This window comes from Salmo trutta, chromosome 14 (genome assembly GCF_901001165.1).
Source record: "Salmo trutta chromosome 14, fSalTru1.1, whole genome shotgun sequence".
Classification (NCBI taxonomy): domain Eukaryota; kingdom Metazoa; phylum Chordata; class Actinopteri; order Salmoniformes; family Salmonidae; genus Salmo; species Salmo trutta.
In genome coordinates, this window is record NC_042970.1 from 46433302 (window position 1) to 46448826 (window position 15525).

The 15525-nt window shown below is 42.4% G+C and overlaps 1 protein-coding gene across 1 annotated transcript in view; it reads right to left on the minus strand.

Moving 5' to 3' along the window:
* Positions 1-309: 309 nt before the first annotated feature.
* Positions 310-15525, minus strand: part of ubap1 (ubiquitin associated protein 1) — a 28204-nt gene continuing 12988 nt past the window's right edge. Inside the window, exons 4-7 of the mRNA XM_029776156.1 lie at positions 10917-11693; positions 10569-10721; positions 3440-3541; positions 310-3107 (exon numbers count right to left, since the gene is read on the minus strand). Of these exons, the coding sequence (XP_029632016.1) occupies positions 2967-3107; positions 3440-3541; positions 10569-10721; positions 10917-11693 (1173 nt within the window). The 3' untranslated portion in view covers positions 310-2966. The remainder of the gene's footprint in view (positions 3108-3439; positions 3542-10568; positions 10722-10916; positions 11694-15525) is intronic.

Consider the following 15525-nt stretch of genomic DNA (forward strand, 5'->3'; position numbering starts at 1 on the left):
CAGGCTCTGATGTCAAAGTTAGTAATAGAATATGAACAGAACAGCCCATCTGCTTTGACTCAGGCAGCAAAAATAAAAGCACCATTTTTTGGTTTTGTTTTGCTGACCACTCCACAACACTGGAAGTTTCTCGCCTTTACCCACAATGCTCAGGGAACAATCATCTCTTTGCATTGTTGTCGCCGCGTCTAACAATTGCTACCAAACCATTGTGCTGCTGTACAAACCAAGTGAAAAACGTACCATAGCTAGAATTTCTTATTATTTGTTTTCCAATAACCATTGATAAAAAAACAGCAAGACACCTTATCAATAGTAACAGCCACACCATTGAAAAGATGTGCATGTTTAATCACATTGAAGAACTGCCAAATGATTCAGGAGGATACAGAATATTTTGTAATTTCTTTTAAAATAAACTTTCAGGAGCTACCAGGAACACCACATATCATTAAGACATCAAACTCCAGATTCGTCATATCAGACCAGCCCTTCCCAAGTCTCATTGACTCACAAAAAAAAAAAAATACATAAAAAAAAAGTTAGGATTAGACCCAATAATGTCCACAATCAAAAAAAGCAGGCTAGCACTTTTTGTTCTCTCAACCATCAACGTGTTCTATGTGGCTTGGCTTCTTGTGCCCCCCTCCCCAAAGAAGTCTGTCGTGTTCAAAGGAAAATGTACAAGTTATCAGGAGGCAGAAGTTCTCCTTTAGTTCAGAGCAAGGTCTGAACTAAAGGCGTTTTAGTATCCGCAGGTAAGTGGATCCTTCTGTGTTAAGGGGCACACACAGTCATATATGTATTGGCAACATACAATCAATAGAAAGATCAAACTCTACATATGTCCTCAATGCCAGATTCTTCTTACAATAGGCCGACGTGATTTTTGTCAACCTGTAACAATTGTTCGTTCACGTCTTGATGGTAGAACTAGATACAACCTCTGAGCAAAGTGCCAATTTTCAGTCACGTTCCCATGTACTGCTTTTCAGACCATCTCATAATGTGTCACAAGATCCACTTGATTACCCGAAGATCAAGAACGCATTCTAAAGAGATCTCCCCATGATTAACAGAGGAGATCAAGACTGTTGAATTCTATAAAATAGATCTCCCCTTGATTACCAAAGCACGATCAAGACTGTTGTATTTTAAAGAAATATTTTGTCATCTTCAAAAAGTAATCTTGAAGAGTGAATCGACTGGCTGTTTGGCTGGGAAAGGGCAAAGATATTTTTCTGTGCAAGATTCACACATGAAATGGAAAGCATCATCATGGCACTTCAAAAATACCTGTAGACTTATACACACAGATCAGTAGTCAAAAGGGTCGATGCAAGGTGAAAACATATCTACAATGAAGTACAATTAGAACATAAAATATCACCATAACGAATTTGGTTCATATCTAACGGGTAAGATGTTTAATCTTCTGACCTGTTCTTGGAAGATTCCTATGCATGACACAAGGGGGAGGCCAAAACACATTCAGACCAGCATGAATGTGTCACGAGTCAGACAAACACTATTTATAGTTGATAGTGAAGCATGAACTCCAATAAACGAGGGGAGTAAATGACCGCAAACAACGAAATCAAATATTTTCTTCTACAGCTTTCCTCCTCCAGTGAGTGTGTCTCCAGCAAAGGCCATCCGTCATTTTGGGATTTGCTCATTGCTCAGGGATGCCAAAAGTACACTGGGTCTGAAAAAGGTGCCCATCTGTCACATAAAACATCTATTGCACAAAAGTTTTGGTTGCAGAACAACCTAAAACTAACATTTCAATTTCTCTCGTCTCTCTGTCCAGTCTATCGACCCCAATAGGGACCGTTTCAAAGCACCATCATTTTGCTTGCTTATCATTTTTTATTCATATTGATCTCATTATTAAATATCAGTGTACTTTTTAAATAAGTCAATATCTAATGTTGGTGTGTGTGCAGTTTGTCACATCTCTGTGCCATTGGGTGCTTGTATGCGTTTGGACATGTTTTATATTTCCTGCAAAATAATTGACAATCTCTTCTCCACTGGCCTTGCGGTCTGTTCCAGTGCAGGAGGAGCCAACAGGCAGTAGGAACAGTTAATTACTGTTAATGCCGTTCCTAAAACAGAAAGCAAAGAATCTCAAAAAAAAAAAAAGGACACCAGGGGAAAAAATAAAATGAATGCGTGTCCGTTCTAGCAGAGACAAATGAACAAGCAAAGTAACAGCATAGAAAATACGAGATCTGTGAAAGCCAGTCGCAGGAATAGGGCACTTCTTGGAGTCAGTTCTCTGTTCTGCGATGATGCGTTTTTAGGTTGTGCCGCCGGTCGGTCAGTAAGTCACACATGGGCCGCTTGGCATCCCCTCCCCTCCACCATTTTGTAGGCCTGCTCTAAATAGCAGATGATGGCAGCTTAGTTAGCTGGGAGTGTCAGTGTTAACTGTTAATCTATAGAAAGTAGAGCCTGGCTAATGGTTCCTCACAGTTCTGGGTCCATTGGTCCTTTGTACCCTCCAAGTCCCACCCACAGACTCACTGCACACCGCCAAAGTGCTGTCCAGCATCGGGTCACCTCTATATGCTCCTATGGGAAGTTCAAACCACCACGGAGCACACACACACACACACGTTGATCGACAGACAAGGTAAAACGGGCACGTAGTCAGCATAAACCAACCCCCTCAATTCACAGGTGCTCATTTGTGTCCATTTGCCCACTGCCCCACACTCTAGGAACACAAGGTCTTATTTCTCGCTTATGGAAGTGTGTGTGTTCACTATCTTTCTTGGAGTCACTGTGTGTGAGTGGGGTCATGAGCGGACGTCATAGCTACATCGGGTGGGGTGGGAGTTCTCCCCTCTGTGCTGTAACTAGAGTGGGGTATGGGGACTGTGTGTGTTTAGGGGTGGAGGGGCGGGTGGTACTGGGAGGAAGCAAGCCAGGGGCCGGTGGGTGGACGGTTGGGGGGCTCAACTGGCTGAGGCGTGGGACATGAGGTCCTCCAGAGCCTTGTCCTGGTCGTTGTTGTGCACCAGCAGCACCTCCTTGATGGTGTCCTTCTCAAAGCCCATCTCACAAAACCGCGTCATCAGCGATAGGAACTCCAAGGCCTGAGGAAATCATGAAAAATATGCATTGTAATTGGGAATTCTTGTTACGGACTGTTTATGTACAATTTAACTGAAAAATCGAATAAACAGAGATTGTTAAAAACATTTCAGAAGAATGTTGGAGGAGAGCGGTAGATGCTTGGTGTATCCAAGTTCAGGGAAAACTGGAAGTGAATCCTACCTTAGGCCACTCGACGTTTGCGTTCAAACGCATCACAGATAAGAGTTAATAGCTGGCTATTAGCGGCTTTGTTTCTACATGTTGAGTGCATCTGTATAAACATGCATATCTGTGTGTGTGAGAGAGAGAGAGAGACTGTGGGTGGACTCACCTTCTCTTCAGAGTTCTGGAACGTATCTAAGCACTCCTCTATGGCACTAGGATCAAATCCCCGCTCACAAAGACGCGCGTGAGTAAACAGGTACTCCAGCACCTGGGTCACAGGATGACAGATATCGTTACTCTTTAGGTGTGGGCTTCCTGTGTAAACCCAGACTATCTGCTAGCTAAGGGACGGATCGACATTTACAGAATGGTTACCTGAAGGAAAAAAATGGGGGAGGGTCATGTAATTTGTAATTGATGAAATTTCTGTTTTAGAATTAGTTGCTTATTAGGCTATATAGATGTGCGCCTGATGCCGCCCCTCATCTCTGATTCGCCGCTGGGTGCACAATACAAGTGCGCCTATAGGCTATTTAGTTTGGTCTCTATCAAATTATCCATAGCCTATAGGCTACAAAGTGCATGCTCAGAGAAGCACAGAACAATGTTATAATATTTCTAAGATACAGTGCCTTCAGAAAGTATTCACACCCCTTGACATATTTTACATTGTTGTTTAACAGCCTAAATTTCTAAATAGATTTTTTTCACCCCTCACCCATCTACACACACACACAATATCCCGTAATGACAAAGTGAAAACATATTGAGAAATGTTTGCTAAATTAGTGAAAATGAAATACAGAAATCTCATTTAAATAAGTATTCAAACCCCTTTGCTATGACACTCCAAATTGAGCTCAGGTGCATCCAATTTCCTTTGATGATCCTTGAGACGTCGCTACAAGTTGATTGGAATCCACCTGTGGCCAATTCAATTCTTTGGACATGATTTAGAAAGAAACACCTGTCTATTTAAGGTCCCACAGTTGACAGTGCATGTCAGAGCAGAAACTATACCAAGTCCATAGATATTCGAGATATAATTGTGATGAGGCATATTTGAGGAAGGGTATAAAACAATTGAGTGTTGAAAGTTTCAGTGGTCTCCATTTGGAAATGGAAAGAAATATGGAACTACCCAGACTCTGCCAAGAGCTGGCCGTCCGACCAAACTGAGCAACCATGCAAGGAGGACCTTGGTCAGCGAGGTGACCAAGAACCCAATGACCACTCTGACAGAACTACAGAGTTCCTTGACTGAGTTGTGAGAACCTGCCAGAAGAACAACAGTCTCTACAGCACTTCACCAATCTGGGCTTTATGGGAGAGTGGCCACTCCTGAGAAAAAGACATGACAGCACACATGGAGTTTGGAAAAATGCACATGGAAGACTGAGCATAAAGCAAAAGATTGTGGTCTGATGAGACCAACATTTTACTCTTTGGCCTAAATGCAAAGCGCTATGTCTGGACAAAACCAGGCACAGCCCATCACCCGTCTAACACCATCCCTATTGTGAAGCATGGTGGTGGCAGCATCATGCTATTGCAGGGTTTCCCATACTCTGTCCTCAGGACCCCAAGGGGTACACTTTTTATCCCAGGCATTTCTCACCCACGTACTATAAATCTTACGACTCACCTTTGAGACATGCTACTATTTAGCATTTTTTTCAGTGAACTTGAAACTGCATATGGGGGTTATACATTTCAAATTCTTTGGAAGACTATTCCAAAAAAAGGACAGCCGAGTATAAAAAGTTGAATTCCCCATACCACTACTAAATATAAAAGGAACGTAAGTTTTACTCCTTTTAGTGGAATACTTATGGTTATCCCGAACCAAGTTAAAGTAGTTATAGGTACCATACTGTGGACAATCTAAAGTACAAGACAATTTCATTTGAGAGACACTCTCCTCCATTTTGAGCCATCTGAGGCATTCAAAGTGGGAATGGTCAAGAGTATGTGCTCGAAGTTTAAGAATAATCCTGACTAATTTGATCGGAGATGTCTGCAGTTTATTTTTAAATTATCTTGAGGGCACTATTGTACCAGAGAGAGCATGCATAGTTTTAGTGGCACTGAACAAGATCCACTGCCACCATTACATTCTTATCCATCTGACATTCTTAACCATCTGACAGGGGAGAGCATGGCACAAGAAGTTATTTAGCACACATCCAAGATAATTAACTGAGTATTTTGCTGTGACTACTATGTCACAAGATGGGTTCAATAAGTGACAGCTTATTGTAATATAGCCATTTACTGACATTCAGAAGTTAAGCACTGAGGGCTTCCTCAACCACATTTTTGTCAAACAGTGCAGAATCATCTGCATAGAGGAAAAGATCACATGTACAAGCAGTTTTAAGCAGTTTTCAGATCATTTATATTGAACAGAAATGGACCCAGCACACTCCCTTCCGGGACACCGCAGTTCAAGATTTTTGGGTTTAGACAGGGTCCCATCCATATCCACCATCTGTTTTCTTCCTAGCAGAAACAGATCTACAATAACCATACCACAAAATTCCCCTCCAGATGTGGTCAGTTAGATACATCGCAGTCGGACAGTATTCAGACCCCTTGACTTTTCCCACATTGTTACATTACAGCCTTATTCTAAAATATATGTTTTTATTCCCCTCAATCTACACACAATACCCCATAATGACAAGGCAAAACTGGTTTTTAGAAATTTTTGCAAATGTATTAAAAATGTAAGACTTAAATATCACATTTCAGACCTTTTACTCTGTACTTCGTTGAAGAACCTTTGGCAGCGATTACAGCCTCGAGTCTTCTTGGGTATGACGCTACAAGCTATGGACACCTATATTTGGGGAGTTTCTCCCATTCTTCTCTGCAGATCCTCTCAAGCTCTGTCAGGTTGGACGGGAAGAGTCGCTGCACACCTAGTTTCAGGTCTCTGCAGAGATGTTCGATCAGGTTCAAGTCCGGGCTCTAGCTGGGACATTGAGACTTGTCCCGAAGCCACTCTTGCGTTGTCTTGGCTGTGTGCTTAGGGTCATTGTACTGTTGGAACCGTCGCCCCAATCTGAGGTCCTGGGCCCCCTGGAGCAGGTTTTCATCAAGGATCTCTGTACTTTGCTCTGTTCATCTTTCCCTCAATCCTGACTAGTCTCCCAGTCCACACAGCATGACGCTGCCACCACCATGCTTCACCGTAGGGATGGTGCTCGGTTTCCTCCAGACGTGACGCTTGGCATTCAGGCCAAAAAGACTCCAATCTTGGTTTCGTCAGACCAGAGAATCTTGTTGATCATGGTCTGAGAGTCTTTACCTGCCTTTTGGCAAACTCCAAGTGGTCCGTCATATGCATTTTACTGAGGAGTGGCTTACGTCTGGCAACTCTACCATAAAGGCCTGATTGTTGGAGTGCTGCAGCGATGATTGTGGAGATTGGAAAACCTTCCAGAAGGGACAGAGGAACTCTGGAGCTCTGTCAAAGTGACCATCGGGTTCTTGGTCACCTCCCTGACCAAGGCCCTTCTCCCCAATTGCTCAGTTTGGCTGGGCGGCCAGCTCTAGGAAGTCTTGGTGGTTCCAAACTTCTTCCATTTAAGAATGATGGAGGCACTGTGTTCTTGGGGACCTTCAATGCTGTTAAATTTTTGCTACCCTTCCCCAGATCTGTGCCGCAACACAATCCTGTCTCGGAGCTCTACGGACAATTCCTTTGACCTCATGGCTTGGTTTTTGCTCTGACATGCACTGTCAACTGTGGGACCTTATCTAGACAGTGTCATAGCAAAGGGTTTGAATAATTATGTAAATAAGGTTTCTGTTTTTGGTTTTAAATACATTTTCAAATATTTCTAAAAACCTGTTTTTGCTTTGTCATTATGGGGCATTGTGTGTAGAATGAGAACTTATTTTTGATTATCCATTTCAGAGTAAGGCTGTAACGTAGAAAAATGTGGAAAAAGTCAAGGTGTCTGAATACTTTCCGAATGCACTGTATAGTAGGCAAGTGTCGGTGGAATGGGATTTCCTAAAGCCAGATTGGAGCTCATATAGTAGGTATTGTAAGGAAATATGACTCAATCTGCTCGAACAATCTTTTCCATGACCTTTGATAAAATACACAGGATTGAATTGGCCTAACTTACTCCTTTTTTATATACAGAAGAATGACCCTTGCAAGTTTTAGTTCACTTCGAAAAATCCCTAGTTCAGTAGACAGATTTACAAAATGTGAGTTACTCAGGGGGTGATAATTACTGTAGCATCCCTTAAATCTGTCAGGAATGTTGTCAAGGCCAGTTGCTTTGGAATGGTCAAGTTCTTTCAGCTTCTCACAGCTGACTCAGATGCTTTTCCATTTGAAAAAAGTATCTGCTTGAATCCCCTGCTGTGAGTAAAACTGCTGGACTTGACTCTCCCCATAACCGGATTGACTAGGTAACTTGCTAACTAATGTATTAGCTATACCCAAGACGACAAAGCGGTTATCACCGCCAAAGATGCTTCTTCAAAGTATTGACTCAGGGATGTGAATACTTACGTAAATGAGATATTTCTGTATTTCCTTTTCAATACATTAGCAAAAATTTCTAAAAACACGTTTGCACTGTCATTACGGGGTAATGTGTGCGAATCCATTTAAGCCATCTGGAACTCAGGCTGTAACAACAAAATGTGGAATAAGTCAAGGAGTATGAATACTTTCTGAAGGCACTGTATGTACATAAAAAGGTAAGTATATAGTGACTAGGCAACACGATAGATAATAATGGGTGTTATTATTTACATTATTAGCCCAAAACGTTTAGGGGGTTATTATATTACAGCCGGAAAGTATTTCGCTACACCCGCAATAACATCTGCTAAATATGTCACCAATAAAATTTGATTCGCATCTGTTATCCTCAAGTCTAAGAAGCAGTAGATCTGTTCTATGTGCGCTATGCTTCCTGTTTTTAAGTTTTGTTTTTGCATCCTTTACTTCCGGTCTTGTACATCAGGTCCAAACAGCTGAAAATACAATGTTTTTGGTTAAGGAAAATATTTCACACCGGTTTAGACTGTACAATGATTTTCTACACTATACTTGCTGTTTTTGTCAAACTGAAATTAGGCAAACTATTAGAAATTTTGCAACCAGGAAATGGCGGCAAGATTTCTGCATAGTGCATCTTTAATCCATTTTGAATTCAGGCTGTAATAAAACAAAATGTGGAATAAATCAAGTGTATGAATACTTTCTGAAGGCACTGTATGTGACTGAAACGTGCTTGTCCCACCTAGCCATCATAACCCCAGGTAAAAAAAAAAAAAATTAAACATCCTCCCAAACGTAAAAAAAATATTTTCACATCACGATCCCCCCCGGTACTGTAAAAAAAAGTGCACATTCTCCTCCTTCACTAAATTACCTCAACATGTTTATGACCACAAATAACAATAATTGTAATGACCCTGTGTTTATAAAATGCGGATATGGACTTTGCCTTTTCAGCATACTTTTATGGCACAGTCGCAGGGCTACGGGCCAGAAAGTTGAGGGTTCGCCGTCCACCAGACAAGCTCGCTGGCTCTCCCTGCCTGTCATTAAACTACGATCAGAACCGGCTGCAGACAATGATCAGCTGGGGGGGGAAATCAGATTTTTTACCTATTGATGCTATATTTATATAACATCTAAGCAACATATTTTCCAACAACAGGTTTCTGTGCCAATGCACCACACAACCAATAAGCAAAGCATACCGATTTTGGGTGCGTCAACATCAAAGTTAAGAGTTTTTTTTCAACACCCCAATCAAATAGATTACGTTAATCTCTACAGACAGGAAATACATCCCTCCCTACCTTGTATCCAGTATCGAAGGTTTGGCTAGAAAATTGTAACAGAGGTCTCTTTTCATTCATCAAAATGGCATGACAGGTGCACAGTTTGGCTGCTGGAATTATATTTTGGACGAATGTGCGCAGATTTGAAATAGCCTAATCAGATTAAAACATTTTGACTGGTTGTGTTTATGACACATAAAAAGGTATACATTGTAAACATTAAAAATAAATATTTAGACTATATTGAAGCGTTAGGTTCTAGGTGTGCGAGGAATAGCTGCTTGGATCGGAGGAGGCAGAACAGAGAATGCGTTAAGCTTTCCTGAATAATTGGGCAGCTGAGAGCATATGTGGCCACATCATTATAGGTTGACTTAGGAGAATAATCAGCAGCAACACACAGCGGATCTCAGTACAGGAACTTAAAAAAATAAACTGCCAGACTGGCCTGCTACTGTGCCTTTCCATTATTAAAATGCAATTTCATTTCCGTTCACAGCCTAGAGTATAATTTTGTACTCACTTGAATACAACTCAATTATTCACCGCATTGTGGTGTTGTAGGCTAGTCTACATACTTTTATTTTTCCCCAAAAAATATTATCAATGGGGGAGCTTTTTGAACTGCGTGTCTCATGTTTTCACTTTATATTGAAAATTGGTGCAGCTTTTAATGATTTTGTGTATAGTATGATTTCTAGTTAGCCTCTTGCAGATCTGGACAAATGATCCACCTACACTATTGTCATTATGAATGGTGGATAGAGGGCAGGATAAACCGTTAGACTACATTGAACTGTAGTGTAGTTAGCGCGCAGAAAAGTCAAACCTGCAAAATGGCGAATGTAAACCGAATGTAAACGGAAAAAAACGCACTATCCTCCGTGCCCAATATATAAAGAAACAACCCCCCCGCAAAAAAGTGAAACAACCCTCCCCTATTTTGGACCACTGCCCCCACCGCAGTAATTTCCTGTCCCATAATATTTTTTGTTGATTAGAGGGATGGCTAAATCCACAATGTTGTACTCGAGTGATGCTTGAGGATGGGTATCCAAATAAAGCTAGCAGGAAAACTACCATAAACATCCACTGCGTATATTGTTAGCTAATGTTTATTCATTAACAAGCCCCTAACATGTCTGTTGTGTCTGATGCCATCATAGTGTTGAGGGTTGCATTAAACCAAGGTGGTGGATGGTGTCGAGACAAAAAAACGCTACATAAATTCAATTTATTTATTCACAACCACCATCCCCATGTTGTTGCCTGGTGGACTTCTAAAGCCACATGTTGTGAACACGCACAATCACATAACGCAGGCACCTGATGATTTCAGAGTCAACCATGGGCGCAATGGGCAGTGAGTGAGTGACAGAATCAAATAGAACATTTCTTTATAATAGATCTCTATGGAGAAATGGGCTTAGGCTGCTGTGGCCTAGAGGAGGGAGAGCGGAGGGGCGCACCTGCTCCACGTTCTGGCCTCGCTTCTGCATGGCCCGCAGGACCCCTTCGTAAGAGTAGCCCATGGCCACTATGGTCTCCACACATTGCCGTTCACTGGGGGAGAGGCTGAGCATCGCCCCGCTGCATGGGAGAGGGGGAGGACCTGTATTTATCTATGGAGGGAGAGAGTTTTTGTAGTGTCATATCTGTATACGGGTAAAAAAATATATATATATATATATATATACACACACATCTTTCTCTTGTCCACAAAACCTCGAAGCCTTTGAGAAGTTTCAGAGAATTAAGCAAAACATTCAGTAATTGAAACTAAGCAAGGCATGTGTGTGCACGAGTGCAAAGCTCACCTGCTTTGGTGCCCCATTTTGGGTGTGTTGGGTATGATTGGGTGGCTCCTCTCTCTTCTGCTGGGGTGCCGGCGGGCTGCCGTTGGGTAGGCTACGTGGTACAGGGGCCAGAGAGTAGGAGTCAAAGATCGAGTCCCCGGGGTCTGACAGCTTGGGGAAGGTCAGCGAGCGGATGTTGCAGGGCCGGTCAGGGTCCATTGTCTCTCCCCGAGCCAGACCCCCGCCTCTGTCCATGTCCTGTAGCACCACAAGCCCGTTAGGTTTGTGGGCAAAGACCGTTTTGGCTGGAAGGCTGGTGGCGGGGAGCTGGGGTGGAGGGGTGCTGCCTCGAGATGCTGGCCTGGGTTGGGGTGCCTCAGGCGGGGATGGAGTCTGCGGCTGGGGCTGGCTCTGGAGGATGTTGCGCAGCTCCTCCCTATCGTCCAGTGTCTTGAGCTCCAGCTTGTCGAAGGGGTCCTCCTCGCGCTCAAAGTCAGCCAGGTTAAGGTACTGTGGGGTCGGGATGCTGGGAGCGGTCTGCCTGGCTGGGGCAGGCAGCGGGGTGAGAATAGCATTGTGGCGCAAGCTGGCCATCAGCGGGTTCATTGCAGGCGGGAGAGCGTCCTGCTCCTCGGCAGGGAATGGTCTCTTCCCCCCGCAGGCCGATCCCCCGTCAGGGTCCTGGGCAGGGGGCAAGTGCTCCCTGCTCTCTAGCTCCGCCCTGGCCGCCTCTGCAGCCCGGGCCTCAGCCAGCTCCGCCCCCCAGCGCACGCTCCGCCTCTCCAGGGAGAAATCATACTGCAGTGCCCAGAGAAGAGGGAAGAGAGAGAACCCGGCGGGACTAGTTAGTGAGCAGCAGCAGACATGGGATTAAAGGAATGGAGATTAATCAATCCAGCTGAACCTGGTCAAGTCATGAGCAGTGGTGTAAAGTACTTAAGTAAAAATACTTTCAAGTACTACTTAAGTCGTTTTTGGGGTATCTGTACTTTACTATTTAGGCGAACTTCTACTTCGCTACATTCCTAAAGAAAACAATGTACTTTTTACGCCATAGATTTTCCCTGACACACAAAAGTACTTGTTACATTTGGACAAGAAAATGGTCCAATTCACACACTTATCAAGAGAACATCCGTGGTCATCTACTGCCTCCGATCTGGCGGACTCACCAAACACAAATGCTTAGTTTGTAGTGTTGGAGTGTGCCCCTGGCTATCTGTCAAAATTGTGCAATCTGGTTTGCTTAATAGAAGGAATTTGAAATGATTTATTCTTTTACTTTTGATACTTAAGTACATTTTAGCAATTCCATTTACTTTTGATAGTTAAGTATATTTAAAACCAAATACTTTTACTCAAATAGTAGTTTACAGGGTGACCGTCACTCAAGTTATTTTTTATAAAGTTATCTTTACTTTTACTCAAGTATGACAATTGAGTACTTTTTCCACCCAATGGTTATGAGATAGGTCTCATTCATGAGGAGCATGTGCACATTATCGATGCAACCATGGTTTAAATGACACACTACCTTGAATAAGTGCCCCAAAAAAATAATGGGATGGACTGGACCGAGACCATTTCTCAATGCCAACATTGACATTTTAACAGTTAGAGGTGCGCCCCTAATACAGACTCAGGATGTGACAAATGTGAAAATGTCTTAATGTTTAAAAAGCGACTTGTTTATCGGTTTTCCGTTAAAACAATAACATTCCTAAAATTCCATGTGAATTCACAATGCAGCTGCACTGCTGTCAGCAAAGGTTTGGGTCTCACAGTGTGTCCCTTTCAGATGGTTAAGCATTGCAACTGTAGTACCATTACTGTACCTCACTTCCACCTCAAAGTTCGCATTTCTTTCTCATTTAACTTCTCAAAAGTATTGCTGCGTGATCTGAAAAGTCAGTCAATTGATCAATAATACTCTGAGAAAAATTGTTTCTTTAATTTACAATCTGTAGAAACTATGAGAAGCTGAAGGATGGGACTAAAAACAAACAAAAAGATAACTAATGTAAAAGATACTGTGTCCATAAAATGTATATAGTATGAACAGTTAGTCGCAAGTTTACATACACTTAGGTGGGAGTCATTAAAACTCGTTTTTCAACAACTCCACAAATTTCTTGTTAACAAACTATAGTTTTGGCAAGTCGGTTAGGGCATCTACTTTGTGCATGACAAGTCATTTTTCCAAAAATTGTTTACAGACAGTTTATTTCACTTCACTGTATCACAATTCCAGTGGGTCAGACGTTAACATTTTACATTTTACATTTTAGTCATTTAGCAGACGCTCTTATCCAGAGCGACTTACAGTAGTGAATGCATACATTTCATACAATTTCATACATTTTTTTTTTTTTTTCTGTGCTGGCCCCCCGTGGGAATCGAACCCACAACCCTGGTGTTGCAAACACCATGCTCTACCAACTGAGCTACAGGGAAGGCTGAGGCAGAGGTGTACCTGTTAACATACACTAAGTTGGCTGTACCTTTAAACAACTTGAAAATTCCAGAAAATTATGTCATGGCTTTAGAAGCTTCTGATAGGCTAATTGACATCATTTGAGTCAATTGGAGGTGTACCTGTGGATGTATTTCAAGGCCTACCTTCAAATTCAGTGCCTCTTTGCTTGACATCATGGGAAAATCAAAAGAAATCAGCCAAGACCTCAGAAAAATAATTGTAGACCTCAACAAGTCTGGTTCACCCTTGGGAGCAATTTCCAAATGCCTGAAGGTACCACGTTCATCTGTACAAACAATAGTATCCAAGTATTAACACCATGGGACCACGTCGCCATCATACCGCTCAGGATGGAGATGCGTTCTGTCTCCTAGAGATGAACGTACTTTGGTGCGAAAAGTGCAAATCAATCCCAGAACAACAGCAAAGGACCTTGTGAAGATGCTGGAGGAAACAGGTACAAAAGTATCTATATCCAGAGTAAAACAAGTCCTATATCGATATATCCTAAAAGGCCACTCAGCAAGGAAGAAGCCACTGCTCCAAAACCGCCAAAAAAAGCCAGACTACGGTTTGCAACTGCACATGGGGACAAAGATCGTACTTTTTGGAGAAATGTCCTCTGGTCTGATGAAACAAAAATAGAACTGTTTGGCCATAATGACCACTGTTATATTTGGAGGAAAAAGGGGGAGGCTTGCAAGCCGAAGAACACCATTCCAACCGAGAAGCACTGGGGTGGCAGCATCATGTTGTGGGGGTGCTTTGCTGCAGGAGGGATTGGTGCACTTCAAAATAAATGGCATCATGAGGCAGGAAAATTGTGGATATATTGAAGCAACATCTCAAGACATCAGTCAGGAAGTTAAAGCTTGGTCACAAATGGGTCTTCCAAATGGACAATGACCCCAAGCATACTTCCAAAGTTGTGGCAAAATGGCTTAAGGACAAAGTCAAGGTATTGGGAGTGGCCATCACAAAGCCCTGACCTCAAATCCTATAGAACATTTGTGGGCAGAACTGAAAAGGCGTGTGCGAGCAAGGAGGCCTACAAACCTGACTCAGTTACACCAGCTCTGTCAGGAGGAATGGGAACAAAATTCATCCAACTTATTGTGGGAAGCTTGTGGAAGGCTACCCGAAACATTTGACCCAACAATTTAAAGGCAATGCTATCAAATACTAATTGAGTGTATGTAAACTTCTGACCCACTGGGAATGTGATGAAAGAAATAAAATATTAAATAAATCATTCTCTCTACTATTATTCTGACATTTCACTTTCTTAAAATAAAGTGGTGATCCTAACTGACCTAAGATAGAGAATTTTTACTAGGATAAAATGTCAGGAATTGTGAAACACTTTAGCCAAATACATTTAAACTCAGTTCATGTAAACTTCCGACTTCAACTGTATAAGCTGGGAGTAGGAGCCTTAGTGTTATTGTCCATTAGTTTACTCCTATTAATGGAGGGGTGGTAGGGTTAGGGGGAAAATAAGAAAAAAATATAAGGGGGATTGGAAATGATGCAGACAATTACATTGATAGAAGCCACAATCCATATGCAATATTAAATCAGCTTTAATATTAAATCTTAAAGCTGATCCACCCTCTTGCCTTTCTCTGCCATTTTTTCAACTGTTAACGACAATGACATAAGTGGAGGAGCATCGACTCCAAAATAATTGATTCCTCTACTCCTTGCACATCGACTCCCAATGTCGACTCCCATTTCTGAGTGTCAGGATTCCTATGATTAAGTATTTTTGAAAAAGGAGGAGACCAATTAGTTGCGGTACTTCCGAGAACAAAAACACTTGCATCTTTCATAGCAAACTAGCAAGGGACGGAGAGAAAGGGGAGGGGCACAGAATAGGCAGGTCAGACAGTCAGAAATGTGCACTAGGCCTATCTGCAATAGCATGCTGTATCTCACAATTTCTTGGCTTGCAATGTCTCAGAACTTCAGTAAAGCAGGGCATCATCAATGAATAGGCTACAATATTTTGATGAGCGATATGGAACACTTCGCTCTCACACAGTATCTGAACACGTGCATGGGTTCGCATCACACTGTTCAGTGCGGTAGCGAGGGCACCAAAACAGCGGAGAAGTTGAGCCTCGAGCTTCAATGCTCTTACTTGTTACGGAA